General features: G+C 45.1%; 1 protein-coding gene across 4 annotated transcripts in view; it reads left to right on the top strand.

Annotated features, from left to right (window-relative positions):
- The first annotated feature begins 1,348 nt into the window (after window positions 1-1,348).
- Window positions 1,349-16,150, top strand: part of SFXN1 (sideroflexin 1) — a 30,151-nt gene continuing 15,349 nt past the window's right edge. The window contains exons 1-4 of one of the 4 annotated variants that reach the window (XM_047778079.1): window positions 1,349-1,454; window positions 13,044-13,216; window positions 14,820-14,990; window positions 15,701-15,799. In XM_047778079.1, the coding sequence (XP_047634035.1) occupies window positions 13,053-13,216; window positions 14,820-14,990; window positions 15,701-15,799 (434 nt within the window). In that variant the 5' untranslated portion in view covers window positions 1,349-1,454; window positions 13,044-13,052. Of the gene's footprint in view, window positions 1,582-13,043; window positions 13,217-14,819; window positions 14,991-15,700; window positions 15,800-16,150 lie in introns of all 4 variants that reach the window. The other 3 variants (XR_007134502.1, XM_047778080.1, XM_047778078.1) reach the window with 3 other exon arrangements.

Below are 16,150 nucleotides of genomic sequence, written 5' to 3'. Positions count from 1 at the left end.
TCTAAAGGAGGGGTTTGTGGAAAATTTGACTTAAGTAAGTGCTGTCTACAAATAGATGATACCGGAAAGGTGACAGAAGAAATTGCTGACCCCATGACTAAACTTGCCCATGTGCCTGTACAAACTTGGAAAGGATGGGGTACAGACAGTCTCTTTGGTAAATGGTTCTCTTGCTTGGGAGAAATTAAGACAATGGTCGGAATAATCATGGTTATACTCGCAGGGTGCCTACTTGTTCCCTGCCTTGTACCTCTCCTGATAAATATTATAAAAGGTTTTTATAAAAAACATGGTTGAAAGAAAAACAGCCTCCCACCTGCTACTTATTAGAGGCTACCAAAGGGTTATGACTGATGATGATCTGTAAAGGGTGCAGATGCACCCTGAACATCAAGAGGGGGGAATGAAATGGAGTTTTAACTAAAGAACAACCCCCCCCCCTTGGCTAAGAAGGGAGCTGCAAGCCTTTCCAGCTGTGCTCATCACTATGCCACCCTTCTTGTAATAATGTAACAACTGTGTGCTCTCTGTCCAAGCCAGCAGCCCTGCTAATCAGGTACCCAGCATTGCTTATCAGTTCTGCTTCTGTAACCTTGCTTGCTCAGTTTCTTAGGGAGGAACACTGTCTGCTTGGGGATGGGGGAGGTCAGGGATGCTTACCTGGGAAAATCAAGACCTTGTAGTGTATAAAAGTTACTGAGAACAAAAACCTGGTGCTCAGACTCCAGAGGCACCTGTGCTGAATAAACCTTGCTTTTCCATATCTCCGAGTGCTGTTTGTCTCCTTCCGTTGCCACAGTTTTTTGCAGTTTCCGCAACAATCTCTCCGCTGGTTAACCATGGTGGCAGCCTTCGTTCTGGCCTTTCTGCCTCAGCATCTCCTTCTCTACAGCCTATTCACACAGCAGCCAGCTTGATTTTTAAAGACACGAATCAGGTCGTGGCCCTTGTATTACCTAAAATCACCTTGTAGCCCCAGTGGTGCCAAATTCCACACTTCGGGAAACAATGGTTTAAATGAGTGAGTGAGGGAGTGGATGCTGACTATGTAAGACCCTGGGAACAGAGAAATGGTCAAGTAAGGAGTCATCCCTCGGGAAAACCAAAATGGAAAACACGGCACTGGCCTCAGCAGAGACCTATACCACGGTGAGGATGAACTTGAGGTTCACGATGGAGCCAGAGGCTAAAGCACGGACACCGGCCATCGCGCCTGAACCGGGAGGATACCGCGCCCAGGGCACAGCGACCGGGAGGGCGAGTCCGGGGCCGCCTGCGCGCGGCCGCCGCCCGGCCCAGCCCGACCGCGTGGCTCCGCACGGGGACGCGCTCCGAGGGCGCGCTCCGGGCGGCGGCGCGCGGGGCAGCCGTGGCGGGAGAAACGCTTCCGGTGGCGGAGGAGGCGGCGCCCAGCAGGTCCTGCAAGCGGCGCGAGTGGTGGCCCGCCAGGAGCGGTGAGTCGCGAGCGATCGGCCTGAATGCAGTGAGTGGGAGACGCGCCGGGAGCCTGGCGAAGGGACACGAGCTGGATCGGGGGCGCGCGCCTGCGGAGTGGTTGCAGGGAGACCCCCGGGCTGAGAGGTCAGAAGCCCCCAAACCGTAGCCGGGACTCCCCCGGCCAGGGGCGTCCCTGCACTTTGGGGACCCCTGCCATCCCGCTGCCTGAACTCCCCACCTCCAGCAGCCTGACCTACCCGAGATCACCCTGAGCCCCCGCAGTGGAGTGGGTCACCCCTGATGGGAGGAGGCCCACCCATCCACTCCCGCAAGCGCCCTGCCACGCTGTCCCCACGGCCGCGTGACGAAACTCGCCGCGGGGGGACACCCAAGATGGCTGCCGCGGGGACAGGCCACGATGGGGACGGGCGCGAGCGATTGAGAAGTGGCCCAGTTGCACCGAACCCCAGCCCCTCAAGTTCCTAGCTTCCTGGCTTCTCTTCCTTGCGCAGAGCGGGGCTCCAGGGTCAGAGACCACCTGGCCCCTGCCCCAGAACTTGCAATATGGTAGGGAAGAAAGAGGCTGGTAATTGAAATAGTGGTCCTTCTGGGACCTTGCATTTTGTGCTGACCTCCTAAGCTTTCCCACATGTTACAGGTCGCTAACCTTCTCAGAATGACAGTAGCCGCAGTGCCTACTTAGTGTGGGCTGGTAATTCGGGTCTACCTACTTTACACTCATCCAGCCCCAGGAGGTACTTGGCTTTGCCTTCCTAATACAGATAAGGAAGCTGGGGCTCAGAGAGGTTGAGTAACCTGCCTTAAATCACACAGTTCGTCACCTATAATCTCAGCTTAAATATTACTTCCTCAAATATGCTCTCGCTTGGCTGCTTGTTTGAAATTGCTCCCTCATGCACACATTCTTTATTAGATTACTCCTGTGTTTTTTCTTTAAGAGCATTTGTCACCAGTTGAAGTTAACTGCTGACTTGCTTCTTTGATTCTCTGTTTGTGATCATGGCCTCTGTTTTGCTTCTCTCACTGTTCCCTGCATCAGGTAGACCCTCACTGAGTGCCTGAATGAGAAAGCTTAGCACAAGTGACTTCAAAGCTAGGGCACTCAACCACTCCATGGGCCTTCTGAATTCCCCATGGCATTTTCTGGATACTCCTCGTCCAGATCTTGACTTGGGTGCCTCTAGCTTTGCTTGTCCTTTGCCCATCCCCAGTCTGAGCTGCTTCCATGTTCCAGGCATTGTAAAAGGTGCAAGGTGGGTAGACAGGTAGATAAGGAGGCTTTGCAGCTCTTAAGGTGCTGATCTTGCCATATACAAGCTGTAAGATGAGAGGGAAACCTGGGAGGATGAGTGGAAGCTCCACCATCAGGTTCTGGGACCTCAAGCAGGTTCTTTCTCCCCTCAGGACCACAGGTATCTGGCTTGTAAAAAATGATGGTGTTTGGGAGTTCCAGTCATGGCTCAGTGGTTAACGAATCTGACTAGGAACCATGAGGTTGCAGGTTCAATCCCTGGTCTCGCTCAGTGGGTTAAGGATCTGGATGGCCATGAGCTGTGGTGTAGGTCCAGAAACAGCTCGCATCTGGCATTGCTGTGGCTGTGGTGTAGGCCTGTGGCTACAGCTCCGATTGGACCCCTAGCCTGGGAACCTCCATATGCCACGGTGCAGCCCTAGAAAAGCCAAAAAAAAAAAAAAAAAGATGGTGTTTGGAGAGGAGGATCTACCAGTTTTCTCCCCAGCTCTAATATGTAATTGCTTTAAGTATGGATTCAGGGGTTAGATTGAGTGCAAGCATTTGATTTAAGTCCCATGGGCTTTCAGGAAAGGGCTATCTGTGGTTGCAGTTGTTCAAGAAGGAGCTATAGAGCAAAAGGTAGAAATAATTCTGGATCGGTAAAATACTTAGAATGCTCCTAGTATTTCATAAAAGTTTGAATGAAATCCCACATGGGTGGGTATGGAAAGGTGTTACCTGTGAAGGAGGGGGTGCTATTCCTTCCCCCTCCTCACTTTCTGCAGAGGAAGCTGAGGGGACAACCAGAGGAGCAGTGATCCTTGGAGCAGATCCATTATACAAATTCTTTGCTCTCTGATGCCTTAGAATCTGATGCCTTAGAAATATGGCATCTGGACATTGTACAACTATAAATGTAATAAGTTCATTGAGTAATAAAAAAAAAAAAAAAAGAAGTATGGCATCCAGAGTTCCCTTCGTGGCTCAGTGATTAAAGAACCCAACTAGCATCCATGAGGATACAGGTTCGATCCCTGGGCTTGCTCAGTGGGTTAAGGATCTGACATTGTGGTGAGCTGTGGTGTAGGTCACAGACGTGGCTCAGATCCCACATTTCTGTGGCTATGGCATAGGCCGGAAGCTGTAGCTCCAATTCGGCCCCCTAGCCTGGGAACTTCCATATACCTCGGGTGTGGCCCTAAAAAAAAAAAGGCGTCTATGGAGTGATTGGCCAGTGGGGATCTGCTATACAGAGTAGGGAACTCTACCCAATATTCTTTGATAATCTATGTGGGAAAAGAATCTGAAAAAAGAATGGATGTGTGTGTATGTATAATTGAATCACTTCATTGTACAGCAGAAGTTACCACAACATTGTAAATCAACTATACTTCAATAAAAGTTAAAAAAAAATAAAGAAAAGAAAAAAAAAAAGAAATATGGCATATATATCCTACTAATGCAAGCAGTGGGTAGATACATTTAGTTGGGAGTATAATTATGAATGGGACCAACCTCTCGCTTGAGGTTAAAGATAAGAAATAAATATAGTAAGTCATTTTGCAAGGCTGACTATTGTCTAGAGTGAAAAATTAAGTTAGAATACATATCAAACCTACACTTGTTTATACAAAGTTCAAAGTTATTACAGTTTTAGTTAACTGCTATTCCTTTGTGAAATATTTTCATAGTGTGTATAATCTGTGATTTGATCCCTTAAAGTTGGTGGTAAAATATCCAACTGAATTTGTCCCAAATCCTATAGTTTGGTAGTACCATATTATTTTTATAGGCTGAAGCCACCATCTCAAGTATAAACCAGTAGAATTTTTTAAAAAATGGGAGTTCCCGTCGTGGCTCAGTGGTTAACAAATCCGACTAGGAACCATGAGGTTGCAAGTTCGATCCCTGGCCGTGCTCAGTGGGTTAAGGATCCAGTTGTTGCCGTGAGCTGTGGTGTAGGTCGCAGATGCGGCTCGGATCCTGCATGGCTGTGGCTGTGGCTGTGGCCAGTGGCTACAGCTCTGATTAAATCCCTAGCCTGGGAACCTCCATATGCTGTGGGAGGGGCCCTAGAAAAGGCAAAAAGACAAAAAAAAAAAAAAGATAAGGGGAGTTCCCATTGTGGCTCAGTGGGTTAAGAACCCAGCTAGTATCCATGGGGATGAGGGTTTGACCTCCATCCTCCCTCAGTGGGTTAAGGATCCAGCATTGCTGCAAGCTGCAGTGTAGGTCGAAGATGTGGTTCAGATCTGGCATTGCTGTGACTGTGGGGTAGGCCTGCAGCTGCAGCTCTGATTCGACCCCTCGCCTGGAAACTTCCATATGCTGCATGTAGCCAGAAAGGAAGGAAGGAAGGAAGGAAGGAAGGAAGAAAAAATGGATAAGAATTTCACTCATCGTAAAAAACCGATTAAGAAACCCAAACCTGAAGTCGATGTTGAGGACTACTGGATTATGAACAAGGATTGTATCATCACCTAGATGTTTTCAGGGTTTATTTTTTGTTTTTGTTTTTTGTTTTTTTTTTTTGTCTTTTTGCCATTTCTTGTGCTGCTCCCCTGGCATATGGAGATTCCCGGGCTAGGGGTCCAATCAGAGCTGTAGCCACCAGCCTACACCAGAGCCACAGCAACACAGGATCCGAGCCTTGTCTGTGAACTACACCACAGCTCACGGCAACACTGGATCCTTAACCCACTGAACAAGGCCAGGGATCAAACCCGCAACCTCATGGTTCCTGGTTGGATTCGTTAACCACTGAGCCATGACAGGAACTCCTAGATGTTTTCAGGTTAATCCAAAAATAGCATCCACCTTTTGGACTGAGAGGCAGGGGTGGGGAGTATGGTGGGAGGGAGACAAACAGAAGGCAATCATTCCTCACGTCTTTCTGATTCTACACTGGCCCCATATCTCCACCATACCCATCCCTGGAGTGGAGAAGGGTATGCAACAGAAAGCCATTACTGAGCGGAAATGTCCTTTGAAAGAATCTCCTTCTTAGTATGGAATTCAACTTCTGATCTCTAATTTGATAAGAAAGGAATGCTTGTACAGATGAGCAGCACAAAGCCAAATTAGGAAATGTGCTCTTTGAACAAACGTGATTGCCCTTGCTGGCCATATCACCTCTAGCCCCACAAGTGTCAGGATCGGGGTATAAAGTCCAACAGAACTGCCACTTCCAGGCTGTGCTATGTTGGCCATGGCACTTGATTTCTCTGAGTAACTATCCAAAATAGGGGGAAATTTCTTAGCTGAGGTGGAAATTTAGCAATCTAGTAACCCATGGAAAGCCCATTGCCTTGCACACAGTGGACCCTCAGCCATGTCCCCCTACAGTGACTTTGATAGGATGTGTCTCCCATATCCGGCCCAACCAGACTCTTTCTTAAGGCTTTCAAACTGCAGTTGTTTCAACTAGCAATAAGATTCCAGTTTAATAATCTAATTATCATTGTTAATCTTCAACCAGGGTTAAAGGTCTTTCTTAGACCACGTATCTGATAAAGCACATTCCCTACTGGTTTGTTTTCTGTGAAGTTTTGGAAAATTCCTTTTTTCTAGTAGTGAAGCATTTTCTTGGCCTAAGGTTTAAAGTAAAATTTATCTTAGAGAAAAATTATTTTTCTTAGACATGTCTGATCATTTTCGGAAAGCTCAGGCAGCCAAGTACCATTCCATTCCTCCCCTGACCCCACCAGGACCACCAGCCACTATGTTTATGGGCAGGACTTCAGCCACTGAAGACAGGAGATGCCATGCGTGGAGAACGACTTGTTAGAAACGATCCTACCTTTGTTTAGCCCTTTACAGTCAATAAAGGTTAATAAAGCCCTCATGTCCACCTCAGTTTGCTAATTCTTCCAACTCTGTCAGCCAACTCTCATGTCTATTTTACAGATGAGAAAATTGAGGCTCAGAGATGTGAAGTGACTCACCCAGTGACATGCCTAGAAAGAATCAGGACTCTAATCTATTGCAGGGGTTCATAACCAGTTCTCATTGCATCGTTGTCAGGGTAGGCACTTAGGGAACCGGGCCACAGGGCAGAGGGGGTCTTCCTCAGCAGGACCTAGCCAGCAACTACTGTGACTGGCCATGGAGTCATCTAAATATTTATATTGCCCCTGAACAAGGATAAAAATCTTTCCTTAACTGGAAAGATGCTTCTTTTAGGGCTATACCCACGGCATGTGGAAGTTCCCAGGCTGGGGATCCAAGTTCGCGAGCCACCATTGTGACCAGACTGTTATGAGGGTTACAATAAGTGATTATTAAACATTAGTGTTATTATCAGGCAATATCCTAATTTTTTTTTCTTTTTTTTTTTTTTAAGGGTCTCACCCATGGCCTATGGAGGTTTCCAAGCTAGGGGTTGAATCAGAACTACAGCTGCCAGCCTACACCACAGCCACAGCAACACAGGATCTGAGCTGTGTCTGCAGCCTACACAGCTCATGGTAATGCTGGATCCTTAACCCAATGAGCAAGGCCAGGGATGGAACCTGCATCCTCATGGATCCTAGCTGGGTTTGTTAATGCTGAGCCACAGAAGGGAACTCCCTAATTTTACTGATAAAGGTAAAAAAACTGGGAGTGATGGGATAATGTGTACAAGATCACAGAGTCCTCACTGGAGCGGATTTGAAATCAGATCAATTGCCTCCTCAAGCATAAGCTCCTAACCACTACACACCCCTTTCCTCATCACCTCCATCTGAGATCCCAACTTCTAGGGCAGTTAAGGAGGTATGACTTGGAGCCAGGAATTCACATTCAACTAATCAACTGAACTTGGTTCCTATACTTATTGGAATGAAACTGATCACTGTTGTCTAATTGGAGCAGACTCTTTACCAGCCCTAAAGGCTTATGTGTGGTGGGAGGTGGTCCCACCCTGGAGGCAGGGGATGGTCCTTGCCCTTGCATAGCTGTGCACTGACTGTGCTAACATCTCACCTAAAAGGGAGGCAGTAGTGACCTCCCAGAATGTTTTTGATTTGTTTTATTTTTGTCTTTTCCAGGGCTGCTCCCTTGGCATATGGAGGTTCCCAGGCTAGGGGTCTAATTGGAGCTGTAGCCGCCGGCTTACACCAGAGCCACAGCAACATGTGATCCGAACTGCATCTGCAACCTACACCACAGCTCATGGCAATGCCAGATCCTTAACCCACTGAGTGAGGCCAGGGATCGAACCCAAAACCTCTTGGTTCCTAGTCGGATTCATTAACCACTGAGCCATGACGGTACTCCCCTCCCAGAATTTTTCATCCAGGTTGTGATGTATCTTAAATTATGACTTGAAAAAAGATGGAGTTAACTACCACTTCCAGTTGGCCTATAATATGTAATGTATTTATACCCGGAGAATCTCTGTCATGACACTCATTTTGGCTTCAAAAGCTTATAAATTCTGTGACTGAGTTATTGTAGATTTTAAAGCAGGTTTACTCCATTGAAATAATAGAAAGTTTTGAAAAGTATGTACAGATTTGGACACAAGAGTCATCCCCACCCCAGTCTTCAATAAGATTTGCCCAGGTTAGTAATCTGATTATTCAGCTGAAGACTTCATCAGCAGAAGTGGGTGATGTCCAACCACTGTAAGCTCTTTATGGGGATGGTATCTATAAGGACATTCAAGGGAATTTAGGTTGCATATTTTATTTGCTTTTCAACTTATCATTTACTGCATGTTGTGTCTTTCCAAATCCAGGGCCAAGCCAGTGGTGGGTACAGGAGAGGACTTCAGGGCATATTGAATGCATACATTAATTTTGTTTGTGAATGAATGAATAAAAAAAGACTTGGAGAAATTCATTTTGATGAGTTTTGATGAGGCTTCATGATATTATATTTACCCAAAATTTTTACCAAGGTATTGAATTTTAACAGTCTCTTCCCCCTATAAGAGATGATTTCTGTCCCCTTTGAGGGTTTAATTAATATATCAACATATGTAATATGTAAAATAATATCTGTAGGATTGAGTCATTTAACTGCAGTCTAATGCATAATTATTAATGGCCCCAGATAGCTGACACCCTTCGTTTATTGACTTTAAGTGACAAACCTTGACTTTACTTTTTAGCATAAGCATGTCAGTCACCACAGAAAATTTTTTTTTAAATCTCACTTTTTTTTTCCTCATGCAAAAAAGTATGTTCAAGGAGTTCCCTGGCGGCCTAGTGATTAAGGATTCAGCATTGTCACTGCTGTGCCTCGGGTTCAGTCCTTGGCCTCGGCACTTCTGCATGCTGCGGGTGTGGCCAAAAATTAAAGAAAAAAAAAAACCCTTTCATATCTTTAAAATCTAAATTTTTCTTTAAAATCATTCATGAAAAAGATCAAGTCAGAATTAACACCTCAAACTGGTCAAGCATCAGGAAACTCTATTATAACTATTTAAATATACAGAGACCCTCTTTCACCTGTCAGTTCCTCTTAATGCCTCAGTTCCGGAATCTTCCACCCTCCCTTGCTTCTCTGCACCTCCTATTCTATCATTTCTTCAGAGCATGGTCACTGAATCTGTTGGAACATCAGAAATGGGTTGATATGAGAAAACTATAACCTTTTGCAGTTGACCATCTGCAATTATTAAACCAGCTGGTCACTGGTTAGCAAATTTTTCCTTGGGAAGCTCCTTACTTAAATCATCTGTAGCTGTGATATTTCCACTGTTCCTGTCTCTTCTTCCCCAGCCTCTCTGAATTTCTGAAGATATTTCAGCCATTTGGCATTACTGTCAAAGCCTCAGGTAGACATGGCAACACTTCCACCTGCCGTGGGTGCAGCCCCCCCCCCAAAAAAAAAAGAGAGAGAGAGAGAGAGAGCGAAGATCCTCCCACTGATGTCTTCCAAGTCTCTCCATGGCATCTTTCACTTCCTCTGGTTGCTGTAAAGTGGACAAACTCCAGGGTTAAGGATCCGGTGTTGCCACAGCTGCGGCATAGGTCAGCCAAAAAAAACTGATAAACTCACTCATTCTTGAACATATACCTTGGTGTCCCATTTAATCTGTCCCTTTGAGGTGTGGCATTTTCCCTTACCTCTGCCACCTCTGCAGTTAGGTGGCCTAACGGTTAAAGGACCTGGTATTGTCACTGCATGCAGTGGCTTGGGTCACTGCAGTGGTACAGGTTTGTTCCGTTCCTGGCCTGGGAACTTCTGCATGCTGCAGGCATGGCCAAAAAAAATGAATAAATGAAAGAAAATAATAAAGTACAATACAATACAATACAATAGGACCGGCCAAGTAACCCAAATGAATACTGTGGATGAAAGGATCAAATATATCACTTTCATCACACTATTGCTGATATTATTGGCACTCAAACACAAACCTTGCAGGTTTCAGTTTCAGGTTTCCAGAAAAAAAGAAAGATAACACACCCACACCCATCTTGTCCTCTGTAACTATTTTGAACCATTGTGGCTTCGGGATCATTCATGCCTTTGCCAGTAGCATCACGACATAGTGACTTCCGCAGTCTACTCTGCAAAAATTCCTCGTTGAGAAGCACTTGTTCTAAAACTGTCACCGTCCATTGTCATGAAATAGTTTCAGACCTGCATGGTCAGCGGTGCTTAAGAGCTCCCGAAAAAGGTGCCTGATCTTTGACGGGTGCCAGCCTTGGTGGGGAGATGGGGGAAGTTCAGGGATCGCAAGTTCCGGGATGGCTGCGCTCTTTATGAGTAAACGGGACCGCAAGAAACCAAGTCCATTCCTTCCCCTAGCATCCCAGAGCCTGTGTTTCCTTCCTACCAAGGTGCCCCCAGTGGCCCCAGCGGTTGGTCCGCGAGTGTGGGATGGATGACCCTGAAGCGCAGACCCCGGCAGCTGGTGGGCGCTTAGAGCGCTATAGGCCACCAACCAAAGTGACCCAATCTGCCACGCCCTGGCAATGAGGCGGGAGGTGGGTGGAAAGGCGACGCGCCTGGGGGGCCCACACTTCGTGGCCAAGGTCATGGGGTATCTTGGACCCAGAGGCCGCTACAGGGTCAGGAGCCCCAGCCCTGGCCCCCTGCACCACCGCTTGATGCTCAGAGCCGCTACCCGGCCCTCAACTGGAGGAAGACCAGTGACCCAGGGCGGCAGCAATTTTTTTTAGTGTGGAATAAGAGTTCTTTTTTTTTTTTTTTTTTTTTTAAACTGGACTCCTGGAGTTGCCCCTGTGGCTCAGCAGAAGCGAATCTGAGTAGCATCCGTGAGGATGAAGGTTCAATCCCTGGCCTTGCTCAGTGGGTTAAGGATCTAGCCTTGCCATGAGCTATGGTGTAGGTCGCAGCTGCGACTCGGATCTGGCATTGCTGTGGCTGTGGCGTAGGTTGGAGTTACAGCTCCTGATTCGACCCCTAGCCTGGGAAACTCCATATGCCGTGGGTGCAGCCCTAAAAAAAAAAAAAAAAAAATTGGACTCCTAATTTTACAAACTGTTTTTTTGGGTGTTTTTGTTTGTTTTTGTCTTTTTGGGGCCGCACCCGTGGCATATGGAGGTTCCCAGGCTAGGGGTCTAATCGGAGCTACACCTGCCAGCCTATGCCATAGCCACAGGAATGAGGGATCCGAGCCGCATCTGCAACCTACACCACAGCTCACGGCAATGCCAGATCCTTAACCCACCGAGCAAGGCCAGGGATCGAACCCGCAACCTTATGGTTCCTAGTCAGATTTGTTTCTGCTGCCCCAGGACGGGAACCGCTCCAGAAACTGGGTATTTTTTTAGAGTGGAAAAAGTGAAAATTCTTCCTGTGCTTGAAAGTTGATGTGTGAAAATGCCTGTCTAATTGGAACCTGGAAGTCACTGCTAATAATTAAAATTTTATCTGCTTTGAGATCAGCTGTCTTTGTAAGACTGTTCATATGGCATCTTGATCCACCTTTATGACTTTGAAATAGTCGAGGGCAAGGGATAGGCTCTCAAGTCCAGTTGGTATTTCTTATGCCAGGGTAGAGTTCTATTAAATTCCTTTTAAAGTAGGGAAAATAGTGCTGTATCAGTATCCTATTACTGCTTAACATAAAACAACTGTATATTATCTTTTTTGTACCCAGCAAAGAACATACCTAAGAACTAGGGAAGCACTGAAAAACAACTTAATGAAAAATGACCAGGAAAAGAAAGCCACTATTAGAACCAGTATTAGAAATGTAGGAAGAGGGAATAGGTATAAGAAAGCAATGGTTTGAAGCCTTAATAGTGATAAGATCCTGCTAATATCCTGTGGAGAGGGCTAGTCTAAGGAGGTCACCAGCTCGGAGGAAAAAGATTAATAAGGAGGATACAGCATTATTTTTCATGGTGAAAAACTGAAAATCACCTAAATATTGAAGGTGTTGCTAAATACATGAATATGAATATGTAGGGCCATAGGGGGTGCCGCGACATGAAGTGCAGGAGACAATCAGGATATTAAAATATAGAGTATGCTGTCAACTTTATTTGTTTAATTAAATGATAATATGTATAGAAAGGGTCTCCAAGGAAATATACCAAAACATCGACAGTGGTTATTTCCGCCTGGCTAAATTATAACAGACTCTGTTCCTTTCTGCTTTATTTTCCACAGGAAGCTTATGTTATTCAGAAGACTACAATAAGCATGTATTACAACAGGATAAAGCTGTTCTAAAAATAAGCATGTGTTACTCAGAGAAAGAAATTAATTACTTTTGGGAAAAAAGTAATGGTTCTTAGCCAGAAAATACATATTTTTATGAGGAAAATTATAGGCTCTGTGTTACTACTCTTTGTGGGGTTGTCAAATGCGTTTTTCCCACTATGGCCTTCTTAGATTGAAGAACATGATTTTCCATTTTTGATTGGTGCTTTATATGCTGAATCAGGCTAAATGAATCCGAGTCTTTATTTGTAGAATTTTTAGCATGTAAGCCTTTTTTTTTTTTTTGCATAATTAGTCACATCTATTTGTAGGAATAACAAATTTAGTAAATCAGAATGCAGCCATAGTTTGACGATGGTTGTTACATCCAGAAACAGGGTTTCAAACTTCAGAACCTAGTACTGTAGATGTTATTTTTAACTTTTTATATTTTGACTTTTTCCTAAATTATTTCTAGGTTCCCCCACGTAAGGGATGAAAAACTATGATGTACTTATAAAAAGAAATATGGGGGAGATTATTGAAATTTGGTTAAGATCCACTGAGAGTTACAAATTTAGCTTTGAATTTAGATCGTCTTTCTGTCATTTACAGCAAAATTATTTTCATCACATAGGAGTGAACGTGACTATGTGAAGATTAGTGTGACTAATAAAGTTTCTAAATGTATAGTGACATTGTAAATCTGAACTAGGCTTGTCTTTTGGACCCTCCCTAGTCCAGGACAATGTCTGGAGAACTTCCACCAAACATTAACATCAAGGAGCCTCGATGGGATCAAAGCACTTTTGTTGGACGAGCCAATCATTTCTTCACCGTAACTGATCCCAGGAATATTCTGTTGACCAACGAACAACTAGAGAATGCGAGAAAAGTCGTGCATGATTACAGGTAACGTTAACACTTATGCTTTGGGGCTTAATATATTAATAGATCATGGGAGCCTATCGTCTTTCCCTTAGTGATTGTTCAACATGTTTTTTGTACTTGAATCCTTTTTACAAAAAAAAAAAAGTAAGAAATAGAAAGACATGTTTTATCCCCCATTGCTGGCCTTTAACACAGATCTCCAGGGTCCATAGTCACCTGGAAATAAGACAGCCAGCCCTCCAACTCATAGGTGCCAATCTCTGAGGTCCCCTTTCCAAACGCCCTGCCTCCTGCTCTGTAGTACAACCAGCCCTGCATCCGCATCTTTCTGTCTCCAGATGGAGGCAGCATCTTGCAAAAAGCAGGTTGTCAAGAATTAGGGTAGATTGGTTGCTCCTTCTATGATAAAGCCCCAATGAATAAACCTCACAGATGGTAGCTCAGATTGGAAGGATGCTGGTGGCGCAGTCTGTAGGTTTGAGATGGACTCTGTCAGTTCAAAGAGCAGGCATGAGGTGAGAGAAGAGACCTGCTCTAAGGCAGTGGTTACAACTTGCATATTTATTTTAATTTTTTGAAAAAAGTTTTTTAAATGTTTAAAAGTTATACTCCGTTTATGGTTATTACAAAGTATTGGCTATGTTCCCCATGTTGCACAGTGCAGCCTTGAGTATACCTTATACCCAGTAGTTTGCACCTCCCACTCCCCCACCGCTGTAGTGCCCCCTTTCACTGGTAACTGCTAGTTTGTGCTCTATACCTGTGAGTCTGCTTCTTTTTGTTGTATTCAGTAGTTTGTTGTGTTTTTTAGGTTCCACATATAATTGACATCATACAGTATTTTGTCTTTGTCCGTTTTTTTTTTTTCTTTTTGCCTTTTCTAGGGCCGCTCCTGTGGCATATGGAAGTTCCCAGGCTAGAGGTCTAATCGGAGCTACAGCTGCTGGCCTACACCACAGCTCACAGCAATGCCGGATCCTTAGCCCACCGAGCAAGGCCAGGGATCGAACCCGCAACCTCATGGTTCCTAGTTGGTTTCGTTACACTGAGCCACGACGGGAACTCCCAAAATACATTTTAAATGTCATTTAAACAAAGAATATTTTGATCTTCCCATCGTGGCTCAGTGGTTACAAACCCGACTAGGATCCATGAGGACGCCGGTTCCATCCCTGGCCTCGCTCAGTGGGTTAAGGATCCGGCATGTCTGTGGGCTGTGGTATATAGGCTGGCAGCTGTAGCTCGGATTCGACCCCTAGCCTGGGAACTTCTTCATGTGCTGTGGGTGTGGCCCTAGAAAGACAAAAACCAACCAAACAAACAAACGAAATCAAAAAACCCCACAAAGAGTATTTCAAAGTTGAACACTTCCTATTATCCAAGGTATTTTTGTTCCAAATTACAAAAAATTTGAGATGTATGGGCTTGAAGTGCTCATTTTTAAATGTTTATTATCCTTTGTGTTATTAGAATTTCATTAACTCTACGTAATCGATTTGTCACTCTCTCCAGACACAGAGGTTTTAGGTAAATGCAAACTTGAGACCCTCCTTGCTACATTGCTCTAGAGCACTGGTGAGATATTTGGGATGAATGAACATGTTATTTGCTGTTGTTTTCCTAGGCAAGGAATTGTTCCTCCGGGTCTCACAGAAAATGAATTATGGAGAGCAAAGTACATCTATGATTCAGCTTTTCATCCTGACACTGGTGAAAAGATGATCTTGATAGGAAGAATGTCAGCTCAGGTTCCAATGAACATGACCATCACAGGTTGTATGATGACTTTTTACAGGTAAGTTCTGGCACTGTCACAACAGTTAGTTTGCTTTATGTTACAGAAGCTTAAAGTACACTTTTGTATGAGTGGTTTTATTGAAATAAATAGCATTTCATGCAGGGTTTCATTTTGGATAAATGTCGCAACTCCAGGAAGTCGTTTTACCTTTTCCCTCTGTTGAACAGAATTCTCCTGTTGGCTCGACAGGCGACTGAATTTTTCCCTAAATCTTAGACCCAAAAGACAATGAGAAAGAAAATGAAAAGAGCCTCTAAGCAAAGTCTCTTTTTAATCCGTTCATATGCTATATCAGTATAAGCAGAGGTGTAGGTGTGGACCCACAGGCTTACACATGCAGTGAGAAGGGACTAGACTGCTTAGCCTACCATGGCTTTTGTCCCTAAGAGAAGGGGCCTAATGTTAATCAAGTGGCTACTCTGTTCTGGGCTCTCTCAAATTAAAGAGAAACATTGAAGTAAGGTAAAACACCACCCTCCTCATATCCCTCTGAGTTGGTTGCTCTGCATATGCAATGAATGAGGAAGCTGAGAATTAAACACCTGCCCAGCCACACTCATCCTGAGCCTTTGACCCAGAAGGCGTAGTGCCCTCCCTCCTCCACTTCCTCTCCTCTCCGGGGGCTGGTGTTCAGATCTTCCGTTCCATTCCGCACGGCGGCTAGGTCGCAATTGCCCGTGAGTGTGTGATGGCTCGCTCTGTTTCAGGACCACGCCGGCAGTGCTGTTCTGGCAGTGGATCAACCAGTCCTTCAATGCGGTGGTCAATTACACCAACAGAAGTGGAGACGCCCCCCTCACTGTAAAGTAAGGCTGGACGTTTGGACCGTCCTCTGTATTTCTCTGGCGTTCTCTTCCTATTCCGTGGTGATGCCCTCCTGTTTCAAAAAGTATACTCCTAACAAATTGTTTATATTCTTCAGAATCTTGAGGGGCACATTTTTCAGTTGATTCAGTTCATGTTTTTCAGATCTAGGGTATGAGAGATGTCTTCTCCTCCCTTTCTATCAAGATCATGGTTTGGGGGAGTGCCCGCTATGGGGCAGCAGGTTAAGGATCTGGTGCTTCTCTATCGTGGCTGGGGTCACTGCTGAGATGCAGGTTGGATCCCTGGCCCCAGAACTTCTTTACATAGCAGGTGTGGCCAAAAAAAAAAAG

Source organism: Phacochoerus africanus, chromosome 4 (assembly GCF_016906955.1).
Source record: "Phacochoerus africanus isolate WHEZ1 chromosome 4, ROS_Pafr_v1, whole genome shotgun sequence".
In the NCBI taxonomy this organism is placed as follows: domain Eukaryota; kingdom Metazoa; phylum Chordata; class Mammalia; order Artiodactyla; family Suidae; genus Phacochoerus; species Phacochoerus africanus.
This window is presented reverse-complemented; position numbering and strand designations above follow the sequence as displayed.